The sequence below is a fragment of the Carassius auratus genome, unplaced genomic scaffold (assembly GCF_003368295.1).
Source record: "Carassius auratus strain Wakin unplaced genomic scaffold, ASM336829v1 scaf_tig00215878, whole genome shotgun sequence".
In the NCBI taxonomy this organism is placed as follows: Eukaryota; Metazoa; Chordata; class Actinopteri; order Cypriniformes; family Cyprinidae; genus Carassius; species Carassius auratus.
In genome coordinates, this window is record NW_020528288.1 from 486,022 (window position 1) to 499,264 (window position 13,243).

The following is a 13,243-nucleotide window of genomic DNA, read 5'->3' on the forward strand; positions in this document are numbered from 1 at the left end:
CGTCGGACTGAAACCTAAAACCATATTTTGAAATGTAATCAATAATACATAATACAACCTGTCTGGTTTATTAACATACAACTTTCGAGAGTATGTTTATTAAAACAAATGAAAGCGTATGGTTTCTTTTTCAAAAACAAATGGTGATCAGTAAACTTCTCAGTGAGTAAGTGAGAGAGTGAGTTCTTACAGAACTACTAAAATAGCACTAGAAGTCATCTTCCTCGCAGTCAGCATATCTGTCGAGCTCGTTGACTTAAGGTTTGTGGTCCTAAGCAGTTACAGAAGCTCGCTCAATATTAGAAAGTTATAAAGCACAGCACAGCCTGGCGTTACTGGGTAGTGGCTTGATGTGTTAAATGAGCATAAAAGACCCAGCTGGTTGGGGAACCACTTGAGGGGGTAGCAAACAGTGCGTCACATCCTTGGGAAAAAAAGAAGAGCGATTCCAAAGGAATCAACATGTAAGCGCATCTGCATTGGGTGGCATCAATAAGAAGACAGCTGAGGAGAAATGATGACATCGCGCTACAGGTGAATTCATCTATAGATGCGCATTCGCACTCCGTGCGTCCTGCTACAATGACAGCGTGAAGAAGGAGAAAACCAAGAAGGCGAATGTTTTGACCTGACTTTGAGTTTTTGACTCGGCTCCCTCACCCGAATACGATGAAACAACACTGCCTGACAGCAGTCGCGAGAGAGGAAATGCACGCGCAACGAAGGACTGCAAGGTAAAGCAGGAAAAGTTGGTCCGCGCGCCTAGGCTTCACTATTCAGGGAGTGCTGGACAACCCAATGTGCGCAGACTTTCTGTGGGAGAAAAGCACAGTGTAGTAGAGAGTTAAGAGTCTTTTGCTTGAACTGACCAAAGTGTGGATCATGGCTACGGAGGAATCGGGTGGCTTGGCTCAAACCGCCGCCGTTAAACTATCAGAGATGGGGGAAAGAACTAAACAGTTAGGATCCGCGATCCAGGACCCCGAGCGACAAAGAAGGATTATTCTAGTCATAGTTTGTGTGGCACTTCTTTTAGACAATATGCTTTACATGGTCATCGTGCCAATTGTGCCCGATTATTTAGCGCGCTTAGAGAGCGAATCAGAGCAGGCGCATCATGTAACGGGTAATTCTTCAACCAACAGCACGCAAAACGAGAACTTTGACTTGCAGATCGGCGTGCTTTTCGCCTCAAAAGCCATTTTGCAGCTCATTGTCAATCCTTTGACCGGAACTTTCATAGACCGAGTCGGCTATGACATCCCACTTTTAATTGGACTCAGTATCATGTTCGTCTCGACGTGCATTTTTAGCTTCGCCGAGAACTACGCGACTCTGTTCGTGGCGCGCAGTCTGCAAGGGCTCGGCTCGGCGTTCGCAGACACTTCTGGGATTGCCATGATCGCAGACAAGTTCACGGAGGAGGCAGAGAGAAGCCGCGCGCTGGGCATTGCCCTCGCGTTCATCTCGTTCGGAAGCCTGGCGGCGCCCCCGTTTGGAGGGGTACTGTACGAGTTCGTGGGCAAACGTGTGCCGTTCCTTGTGCTCGCCTGTATATGTTTGGCAGACGGTATACTATGCATGACTGTCCTAAAGCCCTTTTCCAGTAGGACTAGAGAAAATATGCCGGTTGGTACCCCAATTTACAAACTAATGATTGATCCCTACATAGCAGTTGTGGCAGGAGCTTTGACCACATGTAACATCCCTCTTGCCTTCCTGGAGCCCACCATCGCCAATTGGATGGAGGAGACCATGCATTCATCCCAGTGGGAGATTGGGCTCACCTGGCTCCCGGCCTTTTTCCCTCACATATTAGGTGTTTATATCACTGTCAAGCTGGCAGCACAGTATCCACACTTGCAGTGGTTTTATGGGGCGCTTGGCATGGTCATCATTGGTGCCAGCTCTTGCATTGTGCCGGCGTGCAAAACCTTTGAGCAGCTGATAATCCCCCTGTGTGGTATTTGTTTCGGTATTGCACTGGTAGACACAGCTTTATTACCCACGCTCGCTTTTCTCGTAGACGTCCGTCACGTGTCTGTGTACGGTAGTGTGTACGCTATTGCAGACATCTCCTACTGTGTTGCCTACGCTCTGGGTCCCATCGTGGCCGGTAAAATAGTGCACGATCTCGGTTTTGTGCAGCTTAATCTGGGCATGGGTCTGGCGAACGTACTTTACGCACCTGCCTTGCTTCTCCTGCGCAACGTAAGCTTAATGAAACCATCTCACTCTGAGAGAAACATGTTACTGGAGGAGGGAGCCACGGGTCTGTACGACACCATCAGAATGGAAGAACGCCAAAGAAAGAAGCACGGCTACAGTTCATCCGGTAACTGCGTGCCCATCGACGAGAACGGGACATTTGCTGGACAATCAAAGTCCTTCTCTGAAGAAGAGACGTCTGAGCCAGAATACATATAATCTGAGTAGTCCGTTCTAGTTCATGTGTTACAATCCTGTTAAAACCTCTGCTGAATATAAATGTTTTTCATCCACTCATTTACATGTTACTCATTGTCCCGAGGAAAACTATTGGTGAACGGCATACAGTCTTACGATTTAATCTATTTACTGAAATGATGAGCTCAATATTTTTTCTCCAATAGAAGAAGTGTAAGAATAAATAATTTCACTGTATAGTATTCCGCTGTATTAAATTGTATTCAGGGATATAAATATGGTGCAAACATATTAAATATGAAGATGCGTATGTACGTATTAAATGGGCCTTCGTTGAAGTTATTCCGCCGATTTTGTGCTGTTACAAATAATATGCAAAATGTCACCTGACACCTTCTATGAAAAAATTATGGAACTGGTGTGAATCCTGCCTTTTCAGTGTCTGTTTCAAGTATTAAATGTTTAGGGTGTATTTCTGGAATGCATTACTGTATATTATGGGATATAATGGTGTACATATGTGCATATAAAATGTACATAATTAAAAGAAAATATGTGAAACGCCGTGTTGTGAGCTTTTTCTGTGACTACTTGCATCTACACGCTTTAAACAGATACATTCACATATTTATATTATATATATATATATATACACTGAAATTTAAATTTCTTTAGTTTTGAATGTTATTTTTCTTTTAAAAAGAAGGAAATTAGTAATTATTGATATTTATAAAATACAAATTAATGTTCAACGTAATGCAATACCGCGGTAGGCAGAACTTTAGTTTTAGTGCATCAAAGAGCCAACAAACAAAAAAAGAAACGAAATTATTCATAAAACGATATAACGTGCATAAATAGGACATTGTTACAAATATAATTAGGCTACTACATGCATATTTATAAATATGCATAAAACACACGGGAAATGAAATTCTTGTGTAACAGGGTCCTCTGTGGTGGGGAGCAAATATATAGCATATATATTGAACTGTGCTTAAAAAAAACTTTTCTTTCCACTCCAAAGAAAGATTCATAAATATAAAGCGATTAACCAAAATGGTTAATCTAAAAATGTACACGAGGCTTTTGTAAATCGAAGCTATTTATTTAAAATAAGACAAACTATTGCTTATGGTGCAAGAGGGTATAAATAAACCTCTCCACTTTTCGTTTTAATTAAATTATCGAGCGCGTTCGTGTACGGATATTTTTTCTTCTCTGAGACTTGGAAGGGTGCTCATAAATTTTGTTCAAGGACTCGAATTAAAGTATGAGGTGGGCTGGCAGATGCGGCATCGAGCGAATGGAGTTTAGTGGGTGGAGTCTGAGAAAGGTACCGCTCCTTCAGCATCTTTCCTAAGGAGCATCCTAAGGAGCTCCTGACTTGCAATGAATGGGACGCAAGTATGCAGCCTGAAACAAGTTAACGCACAACATTAACGGCACATTCCTCTTAATAAAAAAACGACGGAACTATGAATCTGGATAAATCCTTGGAGACATCGGATTCCACAAAGAGTATGACATTTTGGTGAGTATTTCTTAAGTTTACACAATATGCTTACAGACTTATTAAATAAGGACTTACTAAAAAGTTATAATAGACTTTCTGCTTAATTTGAATTCAAGAGGAAAATAATCTGGATTAGATGTCTTTATAAACTTCTAATTAATATTGTTACAGGTTGGCATGGAATCATAGCTCTGTCTAACTGATGTGGCTGATGAAAAAAAAAAAATCCAAATAGCATTTTTATTTTATTTTTATTTTTTTGTGAAGTTTTATGTTGAAAACTATTTGCAATGCAAGCTTTCTCTCATACCTGTATGTCTGTTTTAGAAGAAACTGGGAAAATTATCAGTGGATTTTCATCTTTCTTGACTGAACCTCTACCACTGTGAGGATGCCGGTTTTGAAAAGGGAGCAAGCAAGAGATGTGGGAGATCCAAGTGTAAGTAAAAATACTATTATATATTTGCATGTAAAATGTAAACAATGTTATGTTTCTAATAATGATTACAAACAACATTGTTAACCACAGTACTGCATTCAAAACACACATGATCTAGCTTTATGCCATTATAAAGAGATGATCTATATCCAGCCAGGTGAAACACAGGGCAAAATTATTTAAATATAATACTTATCTGGGATCATTTGAAGCCTGAAAGATTTACTAAGACTCTATAATTAGACAAGTGACTCATTAACTTAAGAACAAATACCATAAGATCAAGGAAACAAATGCTACTTAAGTAGAAGCTGTCCCTGACACTGAAATTTAAGTTAATAAATCCCACTAAAGCTCTGGTCATGATCTCGATTTAGGGCCTCCCGAAGCTCCCAGTGCCACCCTTGCAGCAAACACTGGACATGTACCTGAAGTGCATGAGTCACCTAATACCAGAGGAGCAGTTCAAAAAGACAAAGGTAATTGTAGAGAAATTTGGAGCACCTGGTGGGATTGGAGAATGTCTTCAGAAAAAGTTACTGGAGAGAAGTGAAAATAAGGCCAATTGGGTAAGGACTGCATTAATTGCTAATACTTTTCTGTAAGCAACTTTGCTTTTAATGTGGAGTTACATTGTCTGTTAAATATGTTTTAAAAATTGTCTCTTTTTGAACACTGTCCAAGGTGTATGACTACTGGCTTGAAGACATGTATTTGAGCAACAGATTAGCACTACCTGTCAACTCCAGTCCTGTGATGGTCTTTCCCAAGCAGAACTTCACGAGTCAAAGTGATACCCTCAGGTACGGGACTCTGGGGATACAGTCGGGACAATTTTTACTCATATAAACTGAGGTGACTGATACCACTGCATGTCTTCATTGATATAAATTTGTTTAAATGGAAATGCAGATGTCTACATAAATTAAGGATATCGTATATGCATTAGGATTATGCAAACTGTCAGCTATGTACACTGCATGATTTCATCTACACAACAACTGTGTAGCTCCATATGGCAACGTAATTTAAGGGCCACATTAATTAAAACTTCATTTCTCATTTTGGAGAGTTTCATCTACAGATTAGTACACGTGTGCACAAAGTCTCCCTCCCATCATAAGCTGATGTTGATTTCAGTCCTAAAATGGAAACAATACATCCTACGATGGACATTTCTGTTTTAGGCTTATTATAGAATAGGTTATGTTTTTCAAAATTCTTACACATTTTGTATTAAAGGAAGTAATAATGTTAAGCATCAGTCTTGGATTAGCTTCTTTTGGTTAATTTTGGTGAAATGTATTAGTTTCCACAAAAAATGTTAAGCAACACACCTGTTTTCAACACTGATAATAATAATAAATGTTTCTTGTGTGCCAAATCAGCATATTAGAATGATTGTGTGAAACTGAAGACTGGAGTAATGATGCTGAAAATCCAGCTTTGCAACTTTACAACCATTAAATTACAAATTACAACCATTTTTAATTGTAATGTTTCACAATATTACAGTTTTTATCATATTTCTGATCAAATAAACAACCATAAATGTCTTGTTAAAAAAAAAAAAAATGAAATACTAATGTGTATGTTTTTCCTCTACAGATTTGCTGCTCATCTCATTTCTGGTGTATTAGAGTATAAATCTCTTATAGATGGGTAGGTTATACTCCTTGTTTTCAACAAAACAAACTTCATTCATAATTAATTGCATAGTTTTCTAAACAGGGCTGTATGCTGCTCATTGCAGACGTGCCCTCCCTGTAGACTATGCTCGTGGGCAGCTGGCTGGGACGCCCCTGTGTATGGATCAGTACAATAAGGTCTTCACCTCCTACCGTCTGCCAGGGCCAAAAATTGACACTTTAGTGGCTCAGAAGAGCACAGTTATGCCTGAGCCTGAACATATAATAGTGGCTTGTAAGAATCAGGTAGGTATTACTTCATCTACGTAGTAGTGAACTATATCTGATGATTTTTTTTTGTTTTGCTTGTTCTTAATCTTTATTTTAAAATGAGTCTTAAAAAGACCTAATCAAACAGTGAAGACAAAGACTTAATGTGTTTTCTGCCATACCAGTTTTTTGTTCTCGACGTGGTGATAAACTTCCGTCGGTTGAATGAAAAAGACCTTTATACTCAACTGGAGCGAATCAGAAAGATGGCAGACATTGAAGAGGAGCGTCTGCCTCCAATCGGTCTGCTCACATCAGATGGCAGAACACAGTGGGCCGAGGCTCGCAGCGTGCTGATCAAAGGTCAGACTTCATTTATCCTCAACTATACAAGCTGTGTCTGCTATTAGACCTGCAATGTGACATCAAAATGTTAAGAAACAAAACAACTTGACTTCATCTGGAAAAGCAGCTCTCTCACAACTATAAATTCCCCTGATGAAACAAAAAGTTCTGCACAGGTTAATGGAATTCACACACATGAAAAGTAACACTTCTCAATCGGGTGCAGATTCTACCAACAGGGATTCTCTGGACATGATTGAGCGCTGTCTGTGTCTGGTGTGTTTGGACGAGCCGTCTGGCACTGAACTGACTGATACCAACCGAGCTTTACTGATGCTCCACGGAGGGGGGATGGACAAAAATGGGGGCAATCGCTGGTATGACAAGCCCATGCAGGTAGAAAAAAAAAAAAGAATAAGGATGGAATCAAATTGCATTAATCAAATGACCCTGAAAAAAATTTATTCTAAAATTAAACGACTGTAACGATTTCAGTTTGTAATAGGTGCAGATGGATGCTGTGGTGTTGTATGTGAACACTCCCCTTTTGAAGGAATAGTGCTCGTGCAATGTTCAGAATATCTTCTGAGATACATGTAAGCCAAATTATTATTTCATTCGTTGAAATTAATTTCAAAACAACTCTTGATTACCCAGAATGCACTGTTGGTCTGGCAAATGCAAAGAATACATTCACTTCTGAAAGAATCTGTAATATCTTTCTGCATGCTTATTCTCACTAGCACATCACAGTTACATTTATGTATTTGCCAAAGAGACTGAGATGGAAAACTCTAATGAGACGACTTGAGATATATGCCCACAGCCTGAGTATAGCAACTAAGCTAGTGAAGATGCAATGAGATTGTTTCTCTCATAGGAGAGGAAGCCCTTCTAAGCTTGTGAGGGCAGCCAGCATGAGTGAGCTTCCTGCCCCCAGACGACTGCGCTGGAAATGCTCACCAGATATCCAAGCGTTCCTCACAGCCTCAGCAGACAAATTACAGAGGTATGTCAACATTCAGCTGATACAACAGGGTCTGTAAAGCTCATTCTGACAGCATGCCATTTATTACACTAAACACTGCTCATCCTATTAAAGCATATCTTAGAAGCCATCAAAGTTAATTATTCAATTGCTCATATAAATAAATACAATTTTTACAAATAAATAGTGTAAAATACAATAAATGTTTTAGTATTTTTGGTTTCTTGCATGCAGTACTGTTAAAAGGTCTGGGGTCAATAAGATGTTTATTTTGAAAAGAAAAAAAAACTTTTATTCAGGATTCATTAAATTGTCAAAAAGTGACAGACAAGAATAAAAGTGAAATACATTTCTAAAAGTTATACAGAGGATTTCTATTGCAAATGCTTTTTCAAAGAATCCTGAAAGGCATCCCAGTTTCCAACTCTTTTCATTGATAATAAGAAGAAATGTTCCTTGAGCAGCAAATTAGCATACTAGAATAATTTCTAACTTGACACACAGTAATGTTCCTGAAATTTCAGCTTTGTTATCAAAGGAATAAATTGCATTTTACATTTACATTTATTCATTTAGCGGACGCTTTTATCCAAAGCGACTTACAATTGCTATTTACAATTGCTATATATGTCAGAGGTCGCACGCCTCTGGAGCAACTAGAGGTTAAGTATCTTGCTCAGGGACACATTGGTGTCAACCAGTGGATTTGAACCCAGGTCTCTCCGACCAATGGCATGCGTCTTATCCACTGCGCCATCACCACCCCTATTTTTACATTTTAAAATATATCAGAAAAGAAAACAGTTCTGTACACAAAATGTAATAAATTTCACAATATTACATTTTGTTTTTATTAAAGTGAGCAAAAGAGAATTTCAAAAACATAAAAAAGAAATAGTACTGACCCCAAACTATGTAGTGTATTAACTGTTTATTCCCACAGACTTGTGAAAAATCTGGACATGAATGTCAACAAATTCACTGGTTATGGCAAAGAGTTCATCAAGAAACAGAAAATGAGCCCTGATGCTTATATTCAAGTTGCCCTCCAGTTTACATTTTACAGGTCAGTCTTCGCTTTAATTTAAGATGTATTAGTAATACAGAGTGAAGACTTATGTCTTATTTGCACTCAGATGTCATGGACGTCTAGTGCCCACCTATGAAAGTGCATCAATACGCCGCTTTCAAGAAGGACGAGTTGACAACATTCGCTCCTCCACACCTGAGGCCTTAGCATTTGTGAAAGCTATGGCAAATAGCTCCAAAACCACTGTATGTAGTTTAGTCTATTTTCATTGTATTCTACTCAAACTTCTCTGAATTTTGAAATGTCAGCTCATCTGTAGTCCATGCCATGCATATTGTCAAAACAGGAGTAGCTTAATAACCTGTCTTTTCTATTTAGGATGCTGAGAAAATGGCGTTGCTTTGGACTGCCATTAAAGCCCAAACCAATTACACAATTCTAGTAAGTGAAACGGACAACTGAATTTGAAACTACAATTACACAATCTGCCAGTTACAGGGATGTTTGACTGTGATGATCAAACTGTGATTGTCATATGTCATTTAGTGTGTCCACTCTACAATAAAATATTGCTCTTTGGAAACAGGCAATCACTGGGATGGCAATAGACAATCACTTGCTGGGACTGCGAGAGATTGCCAAGGAGCTGAAACTAGAAAAGCCAGAGCTGTTTTCTGATACAACTTATGCCACCAGCATCCACTTCATTCTCTCTACAAGCCAGGTTCACTTCAAACCCTAACTGAAATCATGAGATAGTCCGAAATTGATTTGTGCATACATCTTTATTTTAATATATGTAGATTTTTTTTTTTTTAACACCAATCAGTTTGTTCAAAAACTCTTGTCTTTGCATAGGTTCCTACCACTGAAGAGATGTTCTGCTGCTATGGTCCTGTTGTCCCTAATGGCTACGGAGCCTGCTACAATCCTCAGACGGACCACATCATCTTCTGCGTGTCAAGCTTCCGTGACAGTGCTGAGACCAGCTCAGATTTGTTTGTGAAGACTCTTGAGGGGTGCCTCAAGGAAATGCAAGATCTATGCCTAAAATGCAACAGTGAAGCTAAACCAATTGACTCCACGGGAAAGATGGACGGAAATACCAAGGTAATGAAGAATGGAAGCAAGTCATAGCGAGAAGCTACATCATTTGAATCATATGGAAGATGCAGAAACCACTGTGACTGTACAAATATCGACATTTTGGGAGAAAATAAGATTCTCAAAAACAAGGCCCATTTTATTACCAACAGATATAGATAGTCACTTGACAAAAGTAGATCTATTAAGTTATTTTGCATTATTTGGCCTATGAGAGCATATACAAATTAAAAAGGAGTAGATGAAATTTAGCAGATATACTGTATAGTAAACTATGTCATCTTCAATATGACCTGACTCTAAGAATCCTACCCAGCTTTGCAGTCTGTCTAAGTGTATATTAATAGTTGACACTGTCAAAGGCAGCATTAATAGGATAGTTCACCCAAAAATAAAAATTCAGTAATTATTTACTTACCAACATGCCGTTCCAAATCTGTATGACTCACTTTCATCTGTGGAACACAAAAGAAGATATTTTTAAGAATGTTTCAACAGTTTTATCAACAACACTGAAAAATTATTATGAGGGCCGCCTTGATGCTTGTAGCTGGAAACTAAATTGGAAATTGTACTAAAAAATGACATTCTCAATTATGCTGCCTTTGAAAAGCTGTACTATATCTACTTGATTAATATGCACATGTAAACTATGATATGATAACCTATAGCTGTTTACAATCTACACCAGTTTTTTTATGGTCATGTCATAGTTACCATAACTTATGGTTATAGATACCAGTCAAAATATAGTACTCTGAATGACAACCCTGTGGAACTGGACCAGAAGCTGCTATTTAACTTTGTCTTTGTGAGTCTCATCTATTGCATTTTAAAGTTTATTTAATGTATTTTTAAAAAAGGATCTGTATATATAGCAAAGTCTATTTTAATTCTGCAGTATACGAACAAAATGTCAGGACCAGGCAATATAATTTATACTCTATGGTATTATAGCTTTAAAGTGTGCTGTGTTTTATGTGTTCTATAAATTGAGAATTCTTACTTACTTGGTCATATTCTGAAATGCTGAAAGGTCCTAAAAACAAGCCAGTTTGCATAAATAATTAAAAAAATATAGCAATATCAGAAACATATGAAGCCAAGAAGAATGGTTTAATCACAGTGTCAAATTAAGCTTTTTTTTTTTTTTTTAAAGTACAATCATTGTTGTGTATGTGAAAATGTGCTTATATTACGTCTGAAAATGATACTGACATGTGTTGCACACTAGGTCTATACAATATTCCTAAAAAATGAACAATACTTGATGTCTGTCTAATGTACATAGATAAAGACTGAAGTGAGAGTATGCTTTATATTGTGAACACTGTAAACAAATGTGTCTAATTTGTATATCCTACATGTTGATCCAGTCATCATAGTAATTGTGAAGTAGATAAAAAACAGTGATGCCTTGAGAAATTCATTTTAGCACTTTATAACTAGATCAAATATGTACTGTAGCTTAGCTAAAATAGACTAATGAAGCACTCAATCATGTTACAAATACTAGAGTACATATAAAGTATATACAAAGAGAGAAAATATGGATACTAGAGAAATTATAGCCTTAGCCCAAGTTTTAGTAATAGAATATGTTTGTTGATTATCATGACATCATGTTAAGCATGAATACTAGTGAACGGGCAAAACAGAAAATTCATGAAAAAATGAGGATGTAACCGAATGTATGTAATGTCTAGTGGTGGAGTGCTGAAACTGTGATGTTATTTAACTCTGGGATATTTATTTTTTCAAAAAGAGTTTTCAAAAGATAAATTGTCTATTAATCAATATCACTGTATCCTAATGATGCCATAAAAAGTAGCTACTAATCAAAACCAATCATGTGTTCACTGAGTATTTACAGTACCACCAACAAACTATGAAATATCTGTATTCTGGCACAGGACTTTCTGTTACCACACTACAGCATAAAAATATTTAACATTTCACATTACATTAATTCATGCCAGCTACAATGATTTAGGCCAAGTACATTAACATTTATCATATGGCAAGTGCCTTTTTCACAGCAATCTACAACTTTTATTGAGAATGTATGGACATCAAGCTCCAAAAACCGTTACATAACTTATATTACATCATTCCAATAACAATAATATTTCATATGGAAATTAAATCGGACTTAAATATTATAAGTTACACTTTTGAGAAAGGAATAGCATTTATAATATTAATTTTCTCTATCTGTCTTCCTGTGACCTGTCTGTATTTTTAGGTTACTATGGTCACTGGTTACTATGGAGAGAAGTATACACAAACGCAGTATGACTACAGCCTAGCCTTTGGGTGGGTTATACATAGATTTATAAATATGCCTATAAATTCAGTGGTAACAGTCAGGTATGGTCCATATGAGTCATGTGGTATTGTCGAGCACAGAACATTTCGCCTGGAAGGTTTACAAGGTAATCCTTAAAATGTGTCCTAAAGTTTCATTCATTTTGTTAAATGTTTACCCAGTTATCCGTTTGTAGTAACAATACATGAAGCACTATTGTCATTTGGTGAAAATGACCCTCACTTCTAGCGGTCCTAAAAGACAACGGCCACCATTGTGTCCTCGAGAAAACAGATGACTGGAATATAGTAGAGCTTATTGTGAATGGAGAGTGCGTCTACACGTGCAACATTACTGACCTCGAGTTTGGTAATTTGCGTCAACATTCGAAAATCTCTGCTGTTTGGATGATTAAAGATGTGTTGCTCACGAGGTGCCTGTCAAACTTCTGTTTGCTCATAGGGGGTGATGGACGACTTGATCCGCGGTGCCAAGAGGCCATTGACGCGGTGAGAGACGCGTACTGAACGCCATGTCTATGACCGTGTGCTCAATGGAACACTACATACAGAATACTACGCGGTATAACCTCTACTATTTTATTTTGGGGGGAAAGTGACTATTAGTGGAAAAACTTTAGGCCTACACTATTCTTAAAGTATAAGTGAACCAGGTGGCGTTATTCCATTCTAAATGGTAAACAAAAAAAAAAAAAAAAAAAAAGTTGTTGTTGTTTGATTACAATGTATGCTGAACTCAGGAGAGTCTAGCTAACATGCTGGAAAATGCTGAATATTTGTAATTTTGTGTAAAATGTCTTACAGATTTTCAGATAATTAGTCAGGAAATCAGATACTGTAGCCCTATACTACCAGTTTATTCATCACACTGGAAATGGAAGGTCGAGGAGAGTGGGATTTGTGGGATACAGAAGTCCAGTAAATAAGTGTGCTGTTATACACTGCTCATTTCAGCAAATTCAGTAAGTCAGATTGTGCATAATGCAGCAATTAAAAGAGTTGTAAGGTACAGCATAGTATTCTTAACTTACCCAAGGTCTTAAAATCTAGTGTTGGCATACTACCTAGACAGCGTTTTCTGGTGTGCTTTTAAGTCCACTAATGTTGTCTTGCTGTATAGGAAGGCAGCACACTGTAGAGAAACCTCTTATGTATGTACACAGGTATATGAAAAATGATATAACAAAGC

The 13,243-nt window shown here is 37.7% G+C and overlaps 3 protein-coding genes across 5 annotated transcripts; all 3 read left to right on the plus strand.

Moving 5' to 3' along the window:
* Positions 1-342: 342 nt before the first annotated feature.
* Positions 343-2,964, plus strand: slc18a3a (solute carrier family 18 member 3a). Its single transcript, XM_026261582.1, has one exon. The coding sequence runs from the start codon at positions 883-885 to the stop codon at positions 2,425-2,427; it is 1,545 nt and encodes a 514-aa protein (XP_026117367.1). The 5' UTR covers positions 343-882; the 3' UTR covers positions 2,428-2,964.
* Positions 2,965-3,739: 775 nt separating this feature from the next.
* Positions 3,740-11,565, plus strand: chata (choline O-acetyltransferase a). 2 transcript variants are annotated; one of them, XM_026261569.1, is made up of 15 exons: positions 3,740-3,940; positions 4,250-4,361; positions 4,739-4,930; positions 5,046-5,164; positions 5,970-6,023; positions 6,115-6,295; positions 6,445-6,622; positions 6,831-7,000; positions 7,100-7,200; positions 7,485-7,613; positions 8,536-8,658; positions 8,729-8,867; positions 9,001-9,063; positions 9,209-9,346; positions 9,481-11,565. In XM_026261569.1, the coding sequence occupies exons 2-15, from the start codon at positions 4,314-4,316 to the stop codon at positions 9,757-9,759; spliced, it is 1,914 nt and encodes a 637-aa protein (XP_026117354.1). In that variant the 5' UTR covers positions 3,740-3,940; positions 4,250-4,313; the 3' UTR covers positions 9,760-11,565. The 2 variants fall into 2 exon arrangements, with proteins under 2 accessions (XP_026117354.1, XP_026117355.1); XM_026261570.1 differs by having other exon boundaries at positions 4,253-4,361.
* Positions 11,566-12,014: 449 nt separating this feature from the next.
* Positions 12,015-13,164, plus strand: cunh10orf53 (chromosome unknown C10orf53 homolog). 2 transcript variants are annotated; one of them, XR_003288463.1, is made up of 4 exons: positions 12,015-12,161; positions 12,284-12,403; positions 12,497-12,616; positions 12,859-13,164. XR_003288463.1 is itself a non-coding variant. In XM_026261519.1 (3 exons), the coding sequence occupies exons 1-3, from the start codon at positions 12,068-12,070 to the stop codon at positions 12,559-12,561; spliced, it is 279 nt and encodes a 92-aa protein (XP_026117304.1). In that variant the 5' UTR covers positions 12,015-12,067; the 3' UTR covers positions 12,562-13,164. The 2 variants fall into 2 exon arrangements, 1 of the variants encoding a protein (XP_026117304.1); XM_026261519.1 differs by having other exon boundaries at positions 12,497-13,164.
* Positions 13,165-13,243: the final 79 nt, after the last annotated feature.